The 17,355-nt window shown below is 37.4% G+C and overlaps 2 protein-coding genes across 2 annotated transcripts in view; both read left to right on the forward strand.

The window, feature by feature from the left end:
* LOC141427452 (uncharacterized) overlaps positions 1–17,355 on the forward strand; it is a 266,714-nt gene that overhangs the window by 138,394 nt on the left and 110,965 nt on the right. The gene's annotated exons all lie outside the window — the stretch shown is intronic.
* Positions 12,512–16,925, forward strand: LOC141427133 (uncharacterized). Its single transcript, XM_074086370.1, has 3 exons — positions 12,512–14,675; positions 15,907–16,001; positions 16,800–16,925. Exons 1-3 carry the CDS (start codon positions 12,626–12,628, stop codon positions 16,923–16,925), a joined length of 2,271 nt encoding a protein of 756 aa, XP_073942471.1. The 5' UTR covers positions 12,512–12,625.

The following is a 17,355-nucleotide window of genomic DNA, read 5'->3' on the forward strand; positions in this document are numbered from 1 at the left end:
ATGATGATGATGATAATGATGCACACTTTAATGTCAGGTGACCCGCTAACCTCATCAGTAAAAAAATACTTGATAGTTTTGTTTGTTTAGTGTAGCCGTGGTGGCCGAGTGATTTGACCTATGGCCTCTCAAGCAGAGGATCGTGTGTTCAAACCCCGACTCGCACCTCTGAATTTTTCGGAATTCATGTGCGAAATTACATTTGAAATTTACCTCGAGCTTTACGGTGAAGGAAAACCTATTATTATTATCCTGTGTTCTGTTATTTTCATGTGTTTCTATGTGTGTGTATTGTAATTTTTAATTTAAGTTATAATATCAATTGCATGAGATAATTTTTTGAAAAATGTATTAACCAGTGTGTAATCGCCATACGATAAATAAATAAATGTACAATAAAGAGTTTTACAATACAATACAATAAAATACATCGTGAGGAAACATGCACACACCTGTGAAGCAATTCAATGGTCTGTGTGTAGTTCCCAATCCGCACTGGGCCCGCGTGGGAACTTCAGCTCAAGCCCTCTCATTCCGAGAGGAGGCCTGTGCCCAGCACTGGTTAGGCTGGGATGATAGCTTGCTCAAGTCTGCATCGAAATCGACCACTTCGAAGATCAGGCTTTAGTCTTTGTAAAAAAATCGGCTCCCTAATATGCAACCATTTTTATTATTCAAATAAAAATATGGACATTTTAGATTCACAATTAAACAGAGAGATTCGACTAATAAAATTATATGATGGACCACAAACAGCTACTAAATTTATTTTTTCTAGAAAGAACTGAATTGCAAACCCGAATCTCTCGTATCTTTTCTAATTTCCGACAGATATTTAATTTTATAATTATGAAGATGACTTTTACGCCATTCATTTTTATTTTTCAGTTTCAGAACGTTAAATTTTTCAAGAGAAAATTCCGTATTTTCAAATCGCTAAACAATTCAGTGAGAATTTAACCTGCCCTGTGCGTCCTTTGTCGACGATGACTTACTAAAGAGCTGGAATGTCCGAAATGTTCCTGTTACACAAACGCTTTAAACTCAAGGGTCATTATGACATACTGCTATGAAAACTCGTTGTCAGATAATACTAGGCTCTATACTAGGAAGTGCAAAATTTGAACTTCGTGTCTTGCCGTCCCGCTGACGCTAATATTATTTAATACGAGAGTGAGAGGGACGGTACGATACGAACTTCGATTTTCGAATCTCGTAGTAGCCCCCAGATTTTATCTATCATTTTTATTTTAGACTCTTAGGGCCTGTTTTACCACTTGTCGACTAACTTTAAGTGACGGATATCAGTGATGCCGTCTCTGTTTGTTTTGTCCGAATAAACAAAGACGGCATTACTTTTATCTGACACTTAAAGTTAGTCGTCAAGTGGTGAAACAGGCCATAAATACATACTGATAATACAAACTAACGATTTATGATCGTCGTCGGGCTTAGCGGCCTTATTTTTGTGGTCAGTTTAATACATCAGTGTTTGTGGTCATATTTTTTATTAATGGGATATACTCGTAGAATTCGATAATGAATTTCAAACGTTTGTAACTATGTTGTATTATAAGGTAAAAGTACATACCTTGCAATTTGTTTTCCCATTCGATAATATACGTATTGTCTATTTAGTTTTGTTTATAAAATTAATTGTATTAATAAATACTTAAACATCATATTGACGAATGCAATAAAGAAGGAGACAGAATTACGGCGTTCTTTTTTTTAAGCCGTTATCAGTTTTCAGTAAATAACTTGTTTTTCCAAAACAATAGTACCTACATGAGTAGAAAAATATTGTTGTTTTGTTTTTATCATCATAACATTCCTCGAGACATTAAGTTATCGGCATAACCCGTAGTAAATATCAACTTGATTTTAGGTAAACTTATACTGCTCCTATTTATTAGTAGCAGGTTCAATGCACCTGCACTGCATTTGACTGAAAGAAATATCCTACTAATATTTTAAATGTATGTGCGTTTTTTCATGTGTTCGTGTGTATTGTTAGGAACTTCTTCGCGCTAAGTAGCTGGGTGAATTTAGATGAAATTTGGTTTGTCATGGTAGCCCATGGTATCGAGATATTTGTAATTCCAAAGGGGTGTTTTTATGCAACGTTAATGAGGACCGCGATGAAATTTTGTAAGGATACGGAGAATTCCGTATTTCGGATTCTATACGGAAATTCGTCAAAGAACTAAAGTCCGGTGACGCGGACGGTGACAAAGCTGGAAAAATATGCATGTTGAAGTGGCAATGGGCGGGCCACATTGCTCGAAGAACAGATAACCGTTGGGGGTGAAAAGTCCTCGAGTGGCGACCATGAACCGAAAGACGAAGCGTTGGCAGGCCTCCCGCCAGATGGACTGACGACATCGTGAGAGTTGCGGGAAACCGGTGGATTCAACTGCCGAGTTTAATGCTATATACGCTTGCAAAGAATCGGATATAGTCTAACAATATTATGTTTTCGTTCCGTATTTTCATCACCTATAATTTAAGTTTAATGGGCGTAGGAGGTCCACCAGATGGACGGATAACCAGGTTAAACTCTCGGGCTCTTCTTGGATGCAAGCCGCTTCCAACCGAGGCAACTGGAGGTCTATGGGGGAGCCCTATGTCCAACAGTGGACGTCCTACGGCTCGGCTGATATGATGATGATAGTTAAAAGTTCCGGGTCAAGGTATATGTTTTTATGAACTTAAGAAAAACTTAGTCACACCTATTTGCGAACTTAACGCTTATTTTATGCCAATGCAATCACGGAATAACATTAACCTCTGATCACAACATGAGCAAAACTCAAAGACGTCTTCCAGTGAGATCATAGCCGGAATGATATCATTGCCATTCTGTACGAATCACTGAAATTCCTATTTAAATGTATAAAGGGCACAAGAACAATTTGTTCATGTATATTTATTAACCCTTATCTTTGATCTTCCGATACAATGAGCCCTGCTTCATGATAAAATGTAAACGGCAGACGGAATTTACAAACCTGGAATCCTTCAATAATCATAAAAAATATCTGGTAGAGATCCCTTAAAGGGATGAGTCCGCCTTTTTATTACAAGTATTTTAAGGTTTCTCAATTGTATTTTGTTTCTTTTCTTTTGTACAATAAAAATTTTACAACACAATATTTTAGACTATCGCGGTCATAACTAATTTTATGATTTAAATTCGGCTTTTGTTCCTTACTGAAGCTCGATATTTCGGCACAGTTGCATGCGCCGTAATCACGAGAGGACCACGTCAAAGCTTGCATACCTACACACTAGTAAATAAATACAATTATAATAAAAATTACGTAAACAATGTTTTTATTTTATAGTTCGAATACAATCCATACTAATATATTATATTATACAATACAATACAAATACAAATATTCTTTATTGCACACCATAAAGCAGTAAAAATACTTATAATATAAACACTTAGATTCACGGTAGACAATAGGCGGTCTTATCGCTTAAAAGCGATCTCTTCCAGACAACCATATATTATATTATATTATATTATATTATAATATTATAAACGCGAAAGTGTGTTTGTATGTTTGCGTGTTTGTCCGTCTTTCACGCCGTAACGGAGCGACGGATCGTCGTGATTTTTGGCATAGAGATAGTTTATGGGCCCGAGAGTGACTTAGGCCATTTTTTATCCCGGAAAGATGCACAGTCAGTAAGTTTCCGAGGGAACAGCGCGCGATAACCGAATACCACGCGGGTGGAGCCGCGGGCAAAAGCTAGTATTAAATAAATGCACAGTAAGTAAGAGCATTACAGAGCGATATCGGTTCAACCTTCGATCTCAGTCTATAAATGTTTGTGTGTAAATGTATATTAATATAACTTGTAAACAAGATTAATGTTATTAATTAGCTATATATGTATTTAGTAAAGGCCTGGATATAAGTCATATTTGTATTTTATTCTGGTGGTAAACCGGAATTAAAGTATATTATAACTTCAGTTTAGCAATGCTTGGAGGATACGTAATAATATGTCTAAATATTTCTGGCTGCATTCGTTTACATAAAATATTTAAAGATTACATCAGCTATGCGTCATCCGTAGACTAATCAATTGGTTACCTTGTGCCTTCCAGTCTGCGTAATGCGTGCTTTTAACCGACTTCATTTAACTCCGTTTTAGTATGAGGGATTACCTTAACGAAGTCGACTTTTTCTAAATCAGATATAAGAATTATTATAACTACGATCAAAACTGTAGCGGGTGGGCCCTTTAACAGGAGTGAATAATTGAAACATATATCGTACTTAAGGGCCCTACCGGTATAAGAGCTCTTTTCTCATTTTCATCTGCTACTTTAGTGCTTCCCAATCAGAAAATACAACAAACCCATAACGGCCCTGAATGAATTGGTGCTGAAAGCAAATTCTCAATCGTGTTGATTGCAGCGGAAGAAAATGCGTGCTTCAACAGACGAGGTGAACTTGAATCATTTTCATCATTATTTACTGTATCGAGCATTGGAGGGTCGAGTCATTTGAACCTAAAGTGATCTTTTTCGCCCGCTCGAAAAATATCTATACCTATAAAACAGTACCGTGACTGACTGACTGACTGGCTGACAGACAACGCACAGCCTAAACTACTGGTACTAGAGACTTGAAATTTGGCATATATGTACCTCGAGTGTTGTAGAGGTGCACTAAGGAAGGATTTTTCGAAATTCCTACGGGATAGGGAAATATCTAAACTTTTTTCGTTTCTTTGTTTGCAGTCGAATCTCTGAAACTATTGAGCCGATTTAAAAAAAATCTTTCACCGTTAGTAAGCTACACTATCCTTGATTGACATAGGATACTTTTTATCCGGGATAATGCAAAATTCCCTCGGGATAGAAATAAATTAATTCAATTTCGGAGCTGATTAAAAAAAATCTTACATATTATGTGATGTGACTATCCCTAAATGACAAAGGCTACTTTTTCTTCGGAAAATTATAAAATCCCATGGGATAGAAAAAACTGAATGCAACTTCGGGGCTGATTTTAAAAGTTCTTTCACCAATAGAAAGTTACACTATTCCTCATTAGTATAGACTACTCTTCTTCGGGAAAAGGCAAAAATCCCTCGGGATAGAAGTAAGATAATCCAAATTCGAAGCTGATTTAAAAATTTCACTAATAGTAATCTGCAGTATCTCGGATTGACATAGGCTGCTTTTCTATGGAAGAATACAAAATTCCCGCAGGATCGAAATAAGTAAATTCATTATTGGGGTTGATTTAAAAAATATATTTTACCGATTGGGAGCTACATTATCCCTGATTGGCATACGCTACTTTTCTCCAGAAAAACGTCAAATTCCTGCGGGATAGCAAAACGTGAATTCAACGTCAGGGTTGATTTTAAAGATTCTTTTACCAACAACTAGCTGCACTATCCCCGATTGATGTAAGCTACTTTTTCCCAGGGAAAATGAAAATTTCCCGCGGGATGGCAGTAAGTAAATTCAACTTCGGGGCTGATTTCAAAAATAATTTCAACAATAGAAAGTTGGACTATCCCTAATTTATATTTTTCCGGGGAAAATTCAAAATTCCCGTGAGATAGAAGTAAGTGAATTAAACTTCGTGGCTGATTTTAGAAATTCTTTCAGCAATAGAAAACCACACTCACTCACGTAGGCTACTTTTTCTCCGGGAAAATGCAAAATTCCCACGGGATGGAAATAAGTTAATTCAACTTCGAAGCTGATTAAGAAAAACACCAATAGTTGCTACAGACTCTGATTAACAATAAAAAATAAAAATGGGGTTAAAATAGTTATTTCTGTCCCACGGGAATTTACACTTTCTCGGGACAAAAATGACCTATTTCAATCAGAAACAGAACAGTTTTCTATGAGTGTAAAATGTTTTTGCTCGGTCGATCCACTTATTTATTTTTATCCCTTGGGAATTTTGCATTCTCCCCAAGAACAGTAGCCGGAGCCAATTAATATAATCATATTCGAATTCATATTCATTTATTCACTGTCGGGAACGTCTGTTAGTGTTTTTTTAAACAGACTTATTTCTTTCCCTCGGGAATTTTGCATTTTTCCAGAATAGTCCTATTTGTTAATCCTGTAATAAACTACCCGAGCGCCAAATTTCACGTATGTTTTTATTAATGCATCATTTGAAACGTTATATATTAATGCACGTGACTACATACAAATTATTTTCAATGATGATTTAATTATATTCATTTGTTGTATATAGTAGTTTTGTTGTTTTGCTGTAGGTTAGGTAGGTCATTTGGGTTTTTAGAAAACATGTTACATCGCCTTCCATTAAAAAACCAATAGGTATTTGTATTATTTATGTTGTCTACGCGCACGAAGTCGCGGGTAAAAGCTAGCGTAAGTATAAGCAGCAGTGGGATGTGGGTAGGCCACATTGCCCGAAAAAGATGATCGTTGAAACAAAAAGTTCTCGAGCTGCACCCGCGAACTGGAATTCGCAAGGGTTCCTCTAGGTGTACCGACGACATCACGAGACCATGCAGATGGTAATTTGTCGTTTATTGTAGCATTCTAAGGGGCTGTTTCACCATCCATTGATTAGCGTTAACCAACCAAATGTGATGCCGTCTCCGTCTATTCGAACAAAACAAATAGTTAATGCATGGTGAAACAGCCCCTAAGGGGGCGGCTTCAGTTCAACAGTGGACATCTTCCGGCTGATGATGATCTTAAATTATTTATTAAATCATAGCTCTAGTCGAAGAGAAGAAGTGTTACATAAGAAAGTAATGTATTTAAAATGACCATTATAAGTGTATGCAGCCGGAATAATACTCGACCTAAAGAAAACGACCGAAACGTACTCTGTAAGACTACCTACTTACTTTTGTGAACTAGCAAAATCAAAAGTTGTAGTTCACTAAAATGTGGAATTCCACAAAGTGACGTCAATAATTAAATTGTGTACTCTATTTTAAAACTCAAAGAACAAAAACATTACATTTTGACGCTTTTCCTGTCTATCGAAGTAATAAAATATTTGTGGACCCTTTGATGAAAGTGTTTTTCGGCTTTGGTTTTAATGTTCGGTAAATTGTTTCATAAGGCTTTCATTTAATTATATATTCATAAGTTTTATTAGGCAAATTGTGCTTAAATGAGAATTCGATAATCAACTCCGATCAAAGCCTTTATCCGCTATGTGTCGGCGGCCGATCGTAAAATCCGTCAGATCACGAAATTCCTAGGAATATCGTGAAATGGCGTCTGAACCGATTTGGCGGCGTTTCTTGATATGCCTAGGAATTTCATGATCTGCCAAATCATGAAATGGCAACGTTTCATGATATTCCTAGTAATTTCATGATCTGCTGATTCTATGGCGGATGTCCCTTAGCCAATTCATGAAATGGTGCCATATCACGAATTCACGATATGCCTAGGAAATTAGTGATCTAGCGGATTTTACGATCGGCCGCCGACATAAGCATAGTGACTCACAAGATACTAATCTGAAGTCGTAGTATTATTTAAATAAATACATACTCATACTATTTCTTCTTAGTAATATCATAACAAAAATATGAATTCTACCGCTAAGTTCCCGCAGGACACAGACTAAATAAAATTGTGGGCAGGAACTAGTTAATACTTAATACAAGTTTTTTGTGACTGGCTCTTGGACTGCTCTAACATTATCATCCAATCTATCTAAGTATGTATACCAGATTTCAAGTTAACACGACTACTGAAAATGGGTGCCTAGCAAACAAAGATTTCAAATCAAATAAAATTTTGTAAACACAAACAAAAGCTTACAAAAGCTTTAATAGGTCACGTACGGTAGCGAATCCATGCGTTTTTGATGAATTGTCATTCAAATATGAAACGATTCTCAACGAATTGTAATTCTCGGTGCGTTATCGTAACCAAAGAATCCGGCGCGTCGTAAAAGAACGAGGTCTGAACATGCTGTGTTTATTTAATTAACCAGAAATCCTTCAAGCCACAGGGAATTATCACAGCGAGTTCACTCCAGTTACCAATTTGCCGGCTGCTAAACACGCAAAGGAGAGTAGAGACATTCTGCTTCTGTCAATTCTTTGTGCAAAGGAAAAATATTACTTGATGTCTGTTAGTAAATAAATAATAGAAAAGCACTAGTGAGATCAATGAAGGCACAATGCCAGATTTATAAGAAGTGTAAGTCAATAGTCACAATGTTCAAAAACCTTATTTGAGTAGGTATCTTTTGTTAATGCCGATGTAGTACCTATGATAAATCGTTGCCAATAACTTACTATTGACTATATTAATTAGACATAGCTAATCGTCACGTATGAACGATTAAATACAAATTAATATTTGTGAGCTGTACACCTACATGCCCTATGAACTGTTGTCTGTATGATATTAGAATTCGAGTGTAGTGATGTGTAAATATGTTACGAATAACATACCAGCAGAATGTATATACATTGATGGGAAAGTCGATCGCAAAACAGCTGGTATTAATTTATAACCCAAGGTAGAATTTGGTTATGTAAGGATATACAAAGTGTTTTTAATTCATACATACTATATGTAGGAAAAGAAGGTTAAAAAGGTGACTTTTTTGTGTCTCTCTTATTTATGTTGACACGTGAATGTCACTTGTCAAGTTTCTGATTTTTAAATTTGAACTTTAGCAATGACTGTGAACTTATGTATATTAAGTACTTACCTACCTATGAAAAAAAAACATTGTTTCCGATTTGGCCAGATAATTTCTATCAATAAACCGAGTTGTGTGTCAATGTTAATGAAATAAAAAAAACACGGTTTAAATTTCTGCAATAAATAGAAACGCACAATAGTTATAATGAACCTTAATAAATCAGTTTAAGACTAGTACGCTTCAAAGCGATCCCTTTGCTAAAGACATACATAACAAACTATATAACAAAATGTTTTCTCCTAACTAGGTTAGCTGGAAGAGATCCCTTTTTAGGGATAAGCTCGCCTTTGTTCTCCTCTCTGTGTATTTGTATTTTTATTTTTATGTGCAATAAAGAGTTTACATAGGTACATACATACATACATACCTACTTGTACTGAGAGTTCAGAAAGCAGAAATGTGTCAGTCTTATGTACATTAAAGTGGCCTTTATTTCTGTTTTACACCTAGGGAGATGACAAAAAATACAGTCCCATTTTCCTACGAAATAAATCCACAGCCGCAAGACACAAACTTTTATTACTTCCAGCACCTGCGACGTTTCTCATTACATTTTCATCGTTTGTTGCATTTTTTTGCCAAACTTAAGCCGTTATAAGTATTTTATAATTTTGGATTTTTTATGGAATCTTACACGAAATTTATTTTCCCGAATTTCAAAATATCGATTTTTTTAATATACGATTTTTAAAACTCCGAAGAATGAAAAGCACGAAATGTTATTGGCCCGATGATGACATCGCTAATTCGGAAATATGTCATTCGGCAAAATAAACTTCGTGGTTTTAATAATCGGAATCTTGATTTCGAATCACGAATTAATATCAATCAAATTAGATAAATTGACCTGCATACTTAGGTTTAGGTTAGGTTAGAATTTCGACAAGGCGCGAAGCGCCATAACTTCGCGGAATAGGAGCTCCGCGAACTACCCGCACTTGGTCATTTTTATTTGTCAGCCCATCACACCGACACACAACACTAACAACGTCCTATCGTCCCTCAGAACATTCATCCCGACGCCGACACTTATATAACAGGATTCCACGAAGATGAAAGCTTTTATATATATGCATCGTCTTGGTTGTCATTTTTATGCTTTTTTATTTCAACTGCTTCACGTACCATTCTCGAGTAGAAATGACATTCCGTGGAGAGAGTTTTGGAATTGTGAAGATCAATCAATGGCTATGACTTATTTACCTGGCAATTTTCAACAGCTGCAATATGTTCCTTGACCCTCGCAACTATTGTTCTTTCTTCTATGAGTGAAAATCACGAAAGTTCAAAACGAATTATCATATCAGAATCATATTGCCAGTTGTTCCACAATTAATGCCAATATTGTACACTACCTGCAAATATATTTTTCGGGATTGGTAGTTTAATCTAAAATAAATGTATGGTCTAATCTAATTAACGGGCAACAATAGATTTAAAAAAAAATAGAATGATTTAATGGTTGTTGAGATAGCGTCAATTTTGATAGTTAATTTAGCCCGTATTGGATACAGCTAAGGTTGTCAACTATACTGTTAAAAAAGTATTATACTGTTTTTCACTACATTAATACTTTTTGCTGTTTAACTAAAATAAAGTACACAAAATACTGTTTTCAATATCAAAATGCCTAACAACATGCAAGCACACACTAAGTCAGTGCAGCATAGTCACAATAGAGGTGTTTCAGAACGAATCTGCCAACGTAAATCTAATAAAAATTTAGCTCCTTATTTATTTGAATTTTAGTTTTGATTCTGTCTTGAGGCTTTTAAAAATTATACTAAACTGATAAGTTGTGCGAGAAATACCCAAAAATTTGTCCTCAAAACATGAAAATAAGAAAATACTCTTCGTTTTTCTAAAATACTGTTTATATCCCTTCTCAGACCTAACTATACATTATTTATAAATAAATTTCTTGTAAAGAAAAGTTGGCAACCCTAGATACAGCATAGCTCCTATAGATCAAAGTCAAAGTCAAAATATCTTTATTCAATTTAGGCTATAACAAGCACTTATGAATGTCAAAAAAAATCTACCACCGGTTCGGAAAAACCTCTGGTGAGAAGAATCCGGCAAGAAACTCAAAGATATTTCACAAAGAGCGCGTGCAGTACTTGTTAGCAAATACTAAGTAGTAAGTATTAAGTTACTTAATCATTTCATGTCAACTCATCCGGGGTGTAAAAATTATTAAGAAATAAACATAGTCGTTACTCACCTTGATTTTTTTACTTTTAATTTATATCTATGTACACTAATTTGTAAAGAGGTACTGAACCTTAGTTTGCTTTGTTTAAAAAAATGCTGTGTATACGAAACAGAGTAATCTCTGAGAATTACTGGAATTATTAAAAAAAAAGCTAAACATTGGCTACTTTTTATTCCGGGTAATAACAATGTTCCCGAAGGGCTCGGGAAAGGTAGGAGGCAACAGCTACAATTATTTATGTACAAAATTTTCAGAAAGAATAAGGGCTTTAATGTAATGTTTGATCCAATATTTTCCATACTCCTAATATCCCTGATTTAAATAAAAATGTAATTTCTGTTAAAATTTATGATGATTACAGAAATTATTCGCGTAAATGAGAACGTGTTGTTCCAATTTGTATCTCAAATGACTACGGCGGTTTACAAGATCAACATGCAAGATTGTATGAAAACAGACCTGTCTGGTTGAGTCTGACCTTGTACAAATTGTTGAACACTAGACATTTTACGGCACGTGAGAAAAAATCAGCAGATCGAAAATAGATATTAGCTAACTGTTGCGAGTCTACCAGTATTGCATTGCAAGGTTTGTTCAAAAATACAGGTGATATAATTTTATAGTTTATTGAATCAGGCGTTACTTTGCGGAGGTTTATATCAATGAACTAAAACAATTCAACAGTTAACCAGGATATGGCGGGACAGGAATATCACTAAAACTACTAAAGTCTAACTAGTAAGATCTCTAGTGTTCCCCATATTTCTTTATGGTGCCGAAACGTGGACAGTCAAGGAACGCGAGAGGCAAAGAATTGACGCTCTCGAGATGTGGTGCTGGAGACGTATGCTTCGAGTGTCATGGACTCAGCACCGCACCAACCTGTCCATACTGGAAGAACTACAGGTGAAGGAGAGGCTATCATCCATAGTGAGATCTCGTATCCTCCGATATTTCGGACATGTGACTCGATGTGGGGAGCACTCTATAGAACGACTTGTGGTGCAGGGAAGGGTAAATGGGAAAAGATCAAGAGGACGTTCTCCTATGCGCTGGACTGACCAGATAAAAGCCCTAACAAATACTCCTCTCAACACTTGCGCCAGAGAAGCGACAGCCAGGGAGAACTGGCGTAGAATTGTTCGACGTGCTACATGACCACGACTGCTCTGCCAAGAGTATCCGACAAAGAAGAAGAAGAAGAAAACAATTCATTTGCTCACACGCGGCCTTATGGTAGCTACGTTTATGCAAGATATGCGTGTTCATGTAGTTCCTCCACCTCCACACTGTAAGAACACACACAGATCACACAAACCCGTCTATCACCATATCGCAACCACACTATACTGCGGCGTTTCGAACTCAACCAGAGCTCATCTTCAGAGCAACACAACCGTACACCATGCTACCAGATGTTAGACTCAAACGTAGTGGTTATATTCGCTTTGGTTAGACTAACAAACCAAAACGAACGTTTTCATTTGTCACTGTAACTCCCTACCTATGTTCTTACTTAAACATATCTACCCACAAAATATTAATAAACTTTAATCGTCCTATAAAACTGTAGTAATCTCTATACTTGTTTATGGCATGTTTAAAAAAAGTGATTTATTACGTCGTACTGACTTAAGAAAATAAATTATTAAAAGCCAATTCGATGTTGATTTGACTTTATTTTATTGGCGACGAGATGGACGCCGAACAATTCGCGAAATTCCTGAGCGCTCAACAGGCACAACAGGAGCAAATGTTACAAATATTAAAAATAGCTCTCGCCCAAACACCGACACAGGCGACGGCTACTATGACACCAACAGATGGCAGCGTGACGAGCGCTGGTACCTCACAACAGCCACCCAGCAGGATGGCTGTAATTAAGACATTTTCAATGGAAAAATACAACCCCGCCAACTATCGGGTAAGCGATTACATGGATTTTTTCGAAGCCAAATGTACAATACATGGTGTAACCAATAATGACGCCCTTAAAAAGGATCTCCTTTTGAACAGCATTACTCCCGACATCTTCCGGGAAGTAAAAACAGCACTCACACCGAATTTCGACACGAGCACATATAGCGATATACGCACAAAATTACTAGACTTATACCGCGTCAAGAGAACACGATATAGAGCTCTCACAGAGTTTTGGAATTGTGTTAGAGATGAGAACGAATCGATGGAACACTACGCCAACCGACTAAAGAGCTTGAGTGAAGACTGTGATTATGACGACTATTTATTAGAACGACAACTCCGCGACAGATTCGCAACTGGGCTAAATCATACAGAATTAGAAACGGATTTAAAACAAAAGTGGCCAGATTTGAAACAAACGTACAATGGCGAAACCACAGAAGTCACATTCGCACAGCTCTTCGCCGTTGCTCAGTCCCGTGAACAAGCCGAACATGACACACCACCAACGAACATTAAAAGAATACAAAAGACCAAACCCAAACAAAATAACAGTCTACGAAATGAAACCTACCGAAGTCCACGCAAAATACGTTCCAACCAATGCCTTCGCTGTGGAAAATATGATAAGCATAACTTTTCCAACTGCCCAGCCAAGACACATACGTGCGAAGAATGCGGCACTGCTGGACACTACGAAAGCTGTTGCATTAAATCTGGTCGAGCATACCTTGTGAAAGACAAGCCACAAAAATCACGACACAGGCTACAGCGTGTAACAGACACTACAGGCAATAATAGTTCAAGTACCTCGGAATACAGCAACTCGGGCGATGAATTAGTATGCAGTATTGCACAGGCGCATAACAAGGACTGTAAAAGAATCGATGTACTAATCAACGGAAAACGCTGCACTATGGACTGGGACCCCGGCTCTGCATATTCAATTATAAGCACGCAATTTTGGCGACAAATAGGAGCTCCAACTTTAACTAAAGCACCCAAGTTAAAAGCATATTGCAACTACAAACTAAAATCAAAGGGCTTATCAGAAGTGACAGTAGAAGTTGATAACAAACAGAAAATTGTACCTGTAGTAGTCATGAAAAACGCTGACCCGATGCTTTTTGGGTTACAATGGAGTGAGATTTTTGGGATGGAATTTCCAAAACCTGTATACTCTATCAAAAAGGTAAACCATACAACGCTTCAACATATCATAAAAAAATATGAACAACTTTTCGACGGCAAACTCGGCAAAGTAAACGACTATCAAGTTAATATCCATGTCAAACCAGGAGCAGAGCCTGTCCATCTACCGGCACGGCCTATCAAATTTGGAATGAAACGAAATATTGAAAAAGAAATAGATCGCCTTGTTTCTGAAGGGATTATTAATGAAGTCGATCCGAACTTGACGCCTGTGGAGTGGGCCACGCCCACAGTCAACGTCGTAAAACCAAACGGTGATATTAGAATTTGCGGAGACTACAGAAGTACACTAAATCCTGTTCTTGTAAAACATCTACACCCAGTCCCACTATTTGACCAACTACGACAGAATCTGGCGCATGGCCAACTTTTTTCGAAAATTGATCTCAAAGACGCTTACTTGCAGTTTGAAATAGCACCGGAGTCAAAGAAATATCTTACCCTGTCAACGCATAAAGGGTATTTTCAATACAACAGAATGCCTTTCGGAATCTCCACAGCTCCGTCCATATTCCAACACTATCTCGACAAACTGCTAAGAGATATACCCAACACAGCAGTATATTTTGATGACATTGCAGTGACAGGCAAAGATATGGACGGACATTTACGTACTCTTAGTATAATTTTGAACGCTTGTTGAAAGCAGGACTCAAGGTTAATTTGAAAAAGTGCTCCTTCCTGAAAAATGAAATAGAATACCTCGGACACAAAATAAACAAAGACGGCATACGCCCACTACAAAAAAGATTGAAGCTATATCCAAAGCAACTGAACCAACTAATTCAAAGGAATTACGATCATTTCTTGGCTTTGTCAATTTCTATGAACGCTTCATACCTCACTTACATGGACTTTGTGCGGACCTACATGAACTGACGAGCGGAAGACACCCATGGCGATGGACAGAGCGTGAAAGACACATTTTTGAAAAAACAAAGAAATGTATAGCCGCATCAAAACCCTTAACAGCATTTGATGAAAACCGCCCCATTTTCCTTGCTTGTGATGCTTCAGAGAAGGGAGTGGGAGCCGTGTTATATCACAAAAATGGAATCAATGAACAGCCTATAGCTTTCGCATCGAGGAAATTACGTTCTGCAGAAACAAAGTATTCTGTTATAGATCGAGAAGCTCTAGCGATTCTTTTTGGAATAAAGAAGTTTGACCAGTACTTACGTGGCACAAAATTTACCTTGGTGACTGACCACAAACCTCTGATACATATATTAGGCTCACAACGTAACCTTCCTAAACTTGCTAACAACAGACTTGTGAGGTGGGCACTAATAATAGGCAGTTACAATTACGAAATATGTTATCAAAAGGGAGAAAATAATGTACTAGCTGATTGCTTATCAAGACTGCCCAACTGTGAGACTCGGCCATCGAAAACAGAACGAGTAGTACACAGAATTGAGTCACACCTTTTAGGAACTAGGATGGCTGATTTACATCTTTCTGAAGACATCTTGAGAGAGAAAACTGCTCAAGATAAGACACTAATGGACGTTTTAAAGTACATAAAAACTGGATGGAGAGAACTTGAATATACTAACGACATAAAACATTTCTTCAGAAAACGCAACGAACTCTCTGTAGAAAATAAAATCATTATGTGGCAAGGAAGAATGATTATACCAACAAACCTACAGCAAAAAGTTTTGACTTACCTTCATAGAGGTCACCCAGGCATATCAGCAATGAAAGCACTTGCTCGTTTCTATGTTTGGTGGCCATCGATTGACGAAGACATAGACAATTACGTCAAGAGATGTACTAGATGTCAACAACATAGACCACACAATCCAGAACTTCCCATTTACTCGTGGTCAATTCCAGATCAAGTGTGGGAAAGGATACACATCGACTTCGCAGGTCCTTACGAAGGCACCTATTGGCTGGTTTTAAGTGACGCGTTGTCCAAGTGGATTGAAGTGAGACCAATGAGAAGCATTACCACTTTAAACTTGTGCTCCGTCTTGGACGACATATTTTGCACATTTGGTCTACCACTAATGATCGTATCTGACAACGGACCACAATTCACGTCAACAGAATTCAAAATGTACTGTCAACGTCAAGGAATATTACATATCAGGTCATCACCTTATCACCCAAGAACTAATGGCTTAGCGGAGAGACTCGTACGCACATTCAAAACCAGATACTCATCCTCATCAGGCTCCCAGCAACAGCGTCTACAAGAATTTCTTTTCACTTACCGATCACACCACATACCACTACTGGCAAATCACCAGCTGAAATCATGTTTGGACGACAGTTGAATTGTTTGTTATCGAACATACGACCAAACAAACGAAGAACTTGGCAGTACCAACACGTACAGGCCACTATAAATGAAACCACAAATAAAATTCAGAGTATACGCCCGGTGACGCAATTTATCATAGAACACGATTGCAGAAAACCTGGCAACCAGGAGTCGTAACCGAACGGAAACATCGTTATGCTTACATCATTTCAACTCCAAGAGGTGGTAATATTCGCCGGCACGCTGATCATATCCGTCCTAGATTGCCATCGGAATCACTACCTGCGAACCCACCACTAGAAAACTCACATCAAGCATCATTGACAGATAGTCCTCCAGGAACACTGTCGTCACCACCTTTTCGAACACCCAATCCGACTCCTACTCAAACACCAACGCCACTAAGCATTCCCTCAAGTGCGGAAGTTTCTCCACCACCTGAAACCTCTTCTCCATGCAGCCAACACCCAAGTCCAGTAGCATCACCACAAGAGAACACCCAGGGGGCACCACGTGCTGTTATGATCACCCCGGCTACACGACGACAAAGCCACCGGACAGTGCGACCCCCTCGTCGACTCATTGAGGAGATGTAACGTGTTCGGGATGGGAAGGGACGAATGTAGTAATCTCTATACTTGTTTATGGCATGTTTAAAAAAAGGAAAAAGTGATTTATTACGTCGTACTGACTTAAGAAAATAAATTATTAAAAAGCCAATTCGATGTTGATTTGACTTTATTTTACTAATATTTATATACATATAGCTACACGCTGTAAGTTAACCCAACTACGGAACCGGTAATAACTCTGACGTCGGGACGGTATCAAATCATCCCCATATTACCTTATATTTAATTTCCTTCTATACACATAAATGTAGTAGTCTGCATTACAGCCGCGCGCAATCTATGTATAAAGGGGATTTATTTCTTTATTAATTACTTGTTATAGCGGCACCTATATATTTTGAAAAGTTTGAGAGGTTCTTATACCTATTGCGGTTTAAAGATGCA

The sequence above is a fragment of the Choristoneura fumiferana genome, chromosome 4 (assembly GCF_025370935.1).
Source record: "Choristoneura fumiferana chromosome 4, NRCan_CFum_1, whole genome shotgun sequence".
NCBI classification, from domain to species: domain Eukaryota; kingdom Metazoa; phylum Arthropoda; class Insecta; order Lepidoptera; family Tortricidae; genus Choristoneura; species Choristoneura fumiferana.

Excerpts from the sequence above, each read along its gene's own strand:
- LOC141427133 (XM_074086370.1), top strand. The coding sequence starts at position 12,626 with ATGGACGCCGAACAATTCGCGAAATTCCTGAGCGCTCAACAGGCACAA. Across the intron at positions 14,676-15,906 it reads AGATATGGACGGACATTTAC|ATCAAGTGTGGGAAAGGATA; the intron begins GTACTCTTAGTA and ends GGTCAATTCCAG. Across the intron at positions 16,002-16,799 it reads CGTTGTCCAAGTGGATTGAA|CCAACACCCAAGTCCAGTAG; the intron begins GTGAGACCAATG and ends TTCTCCATGCAG.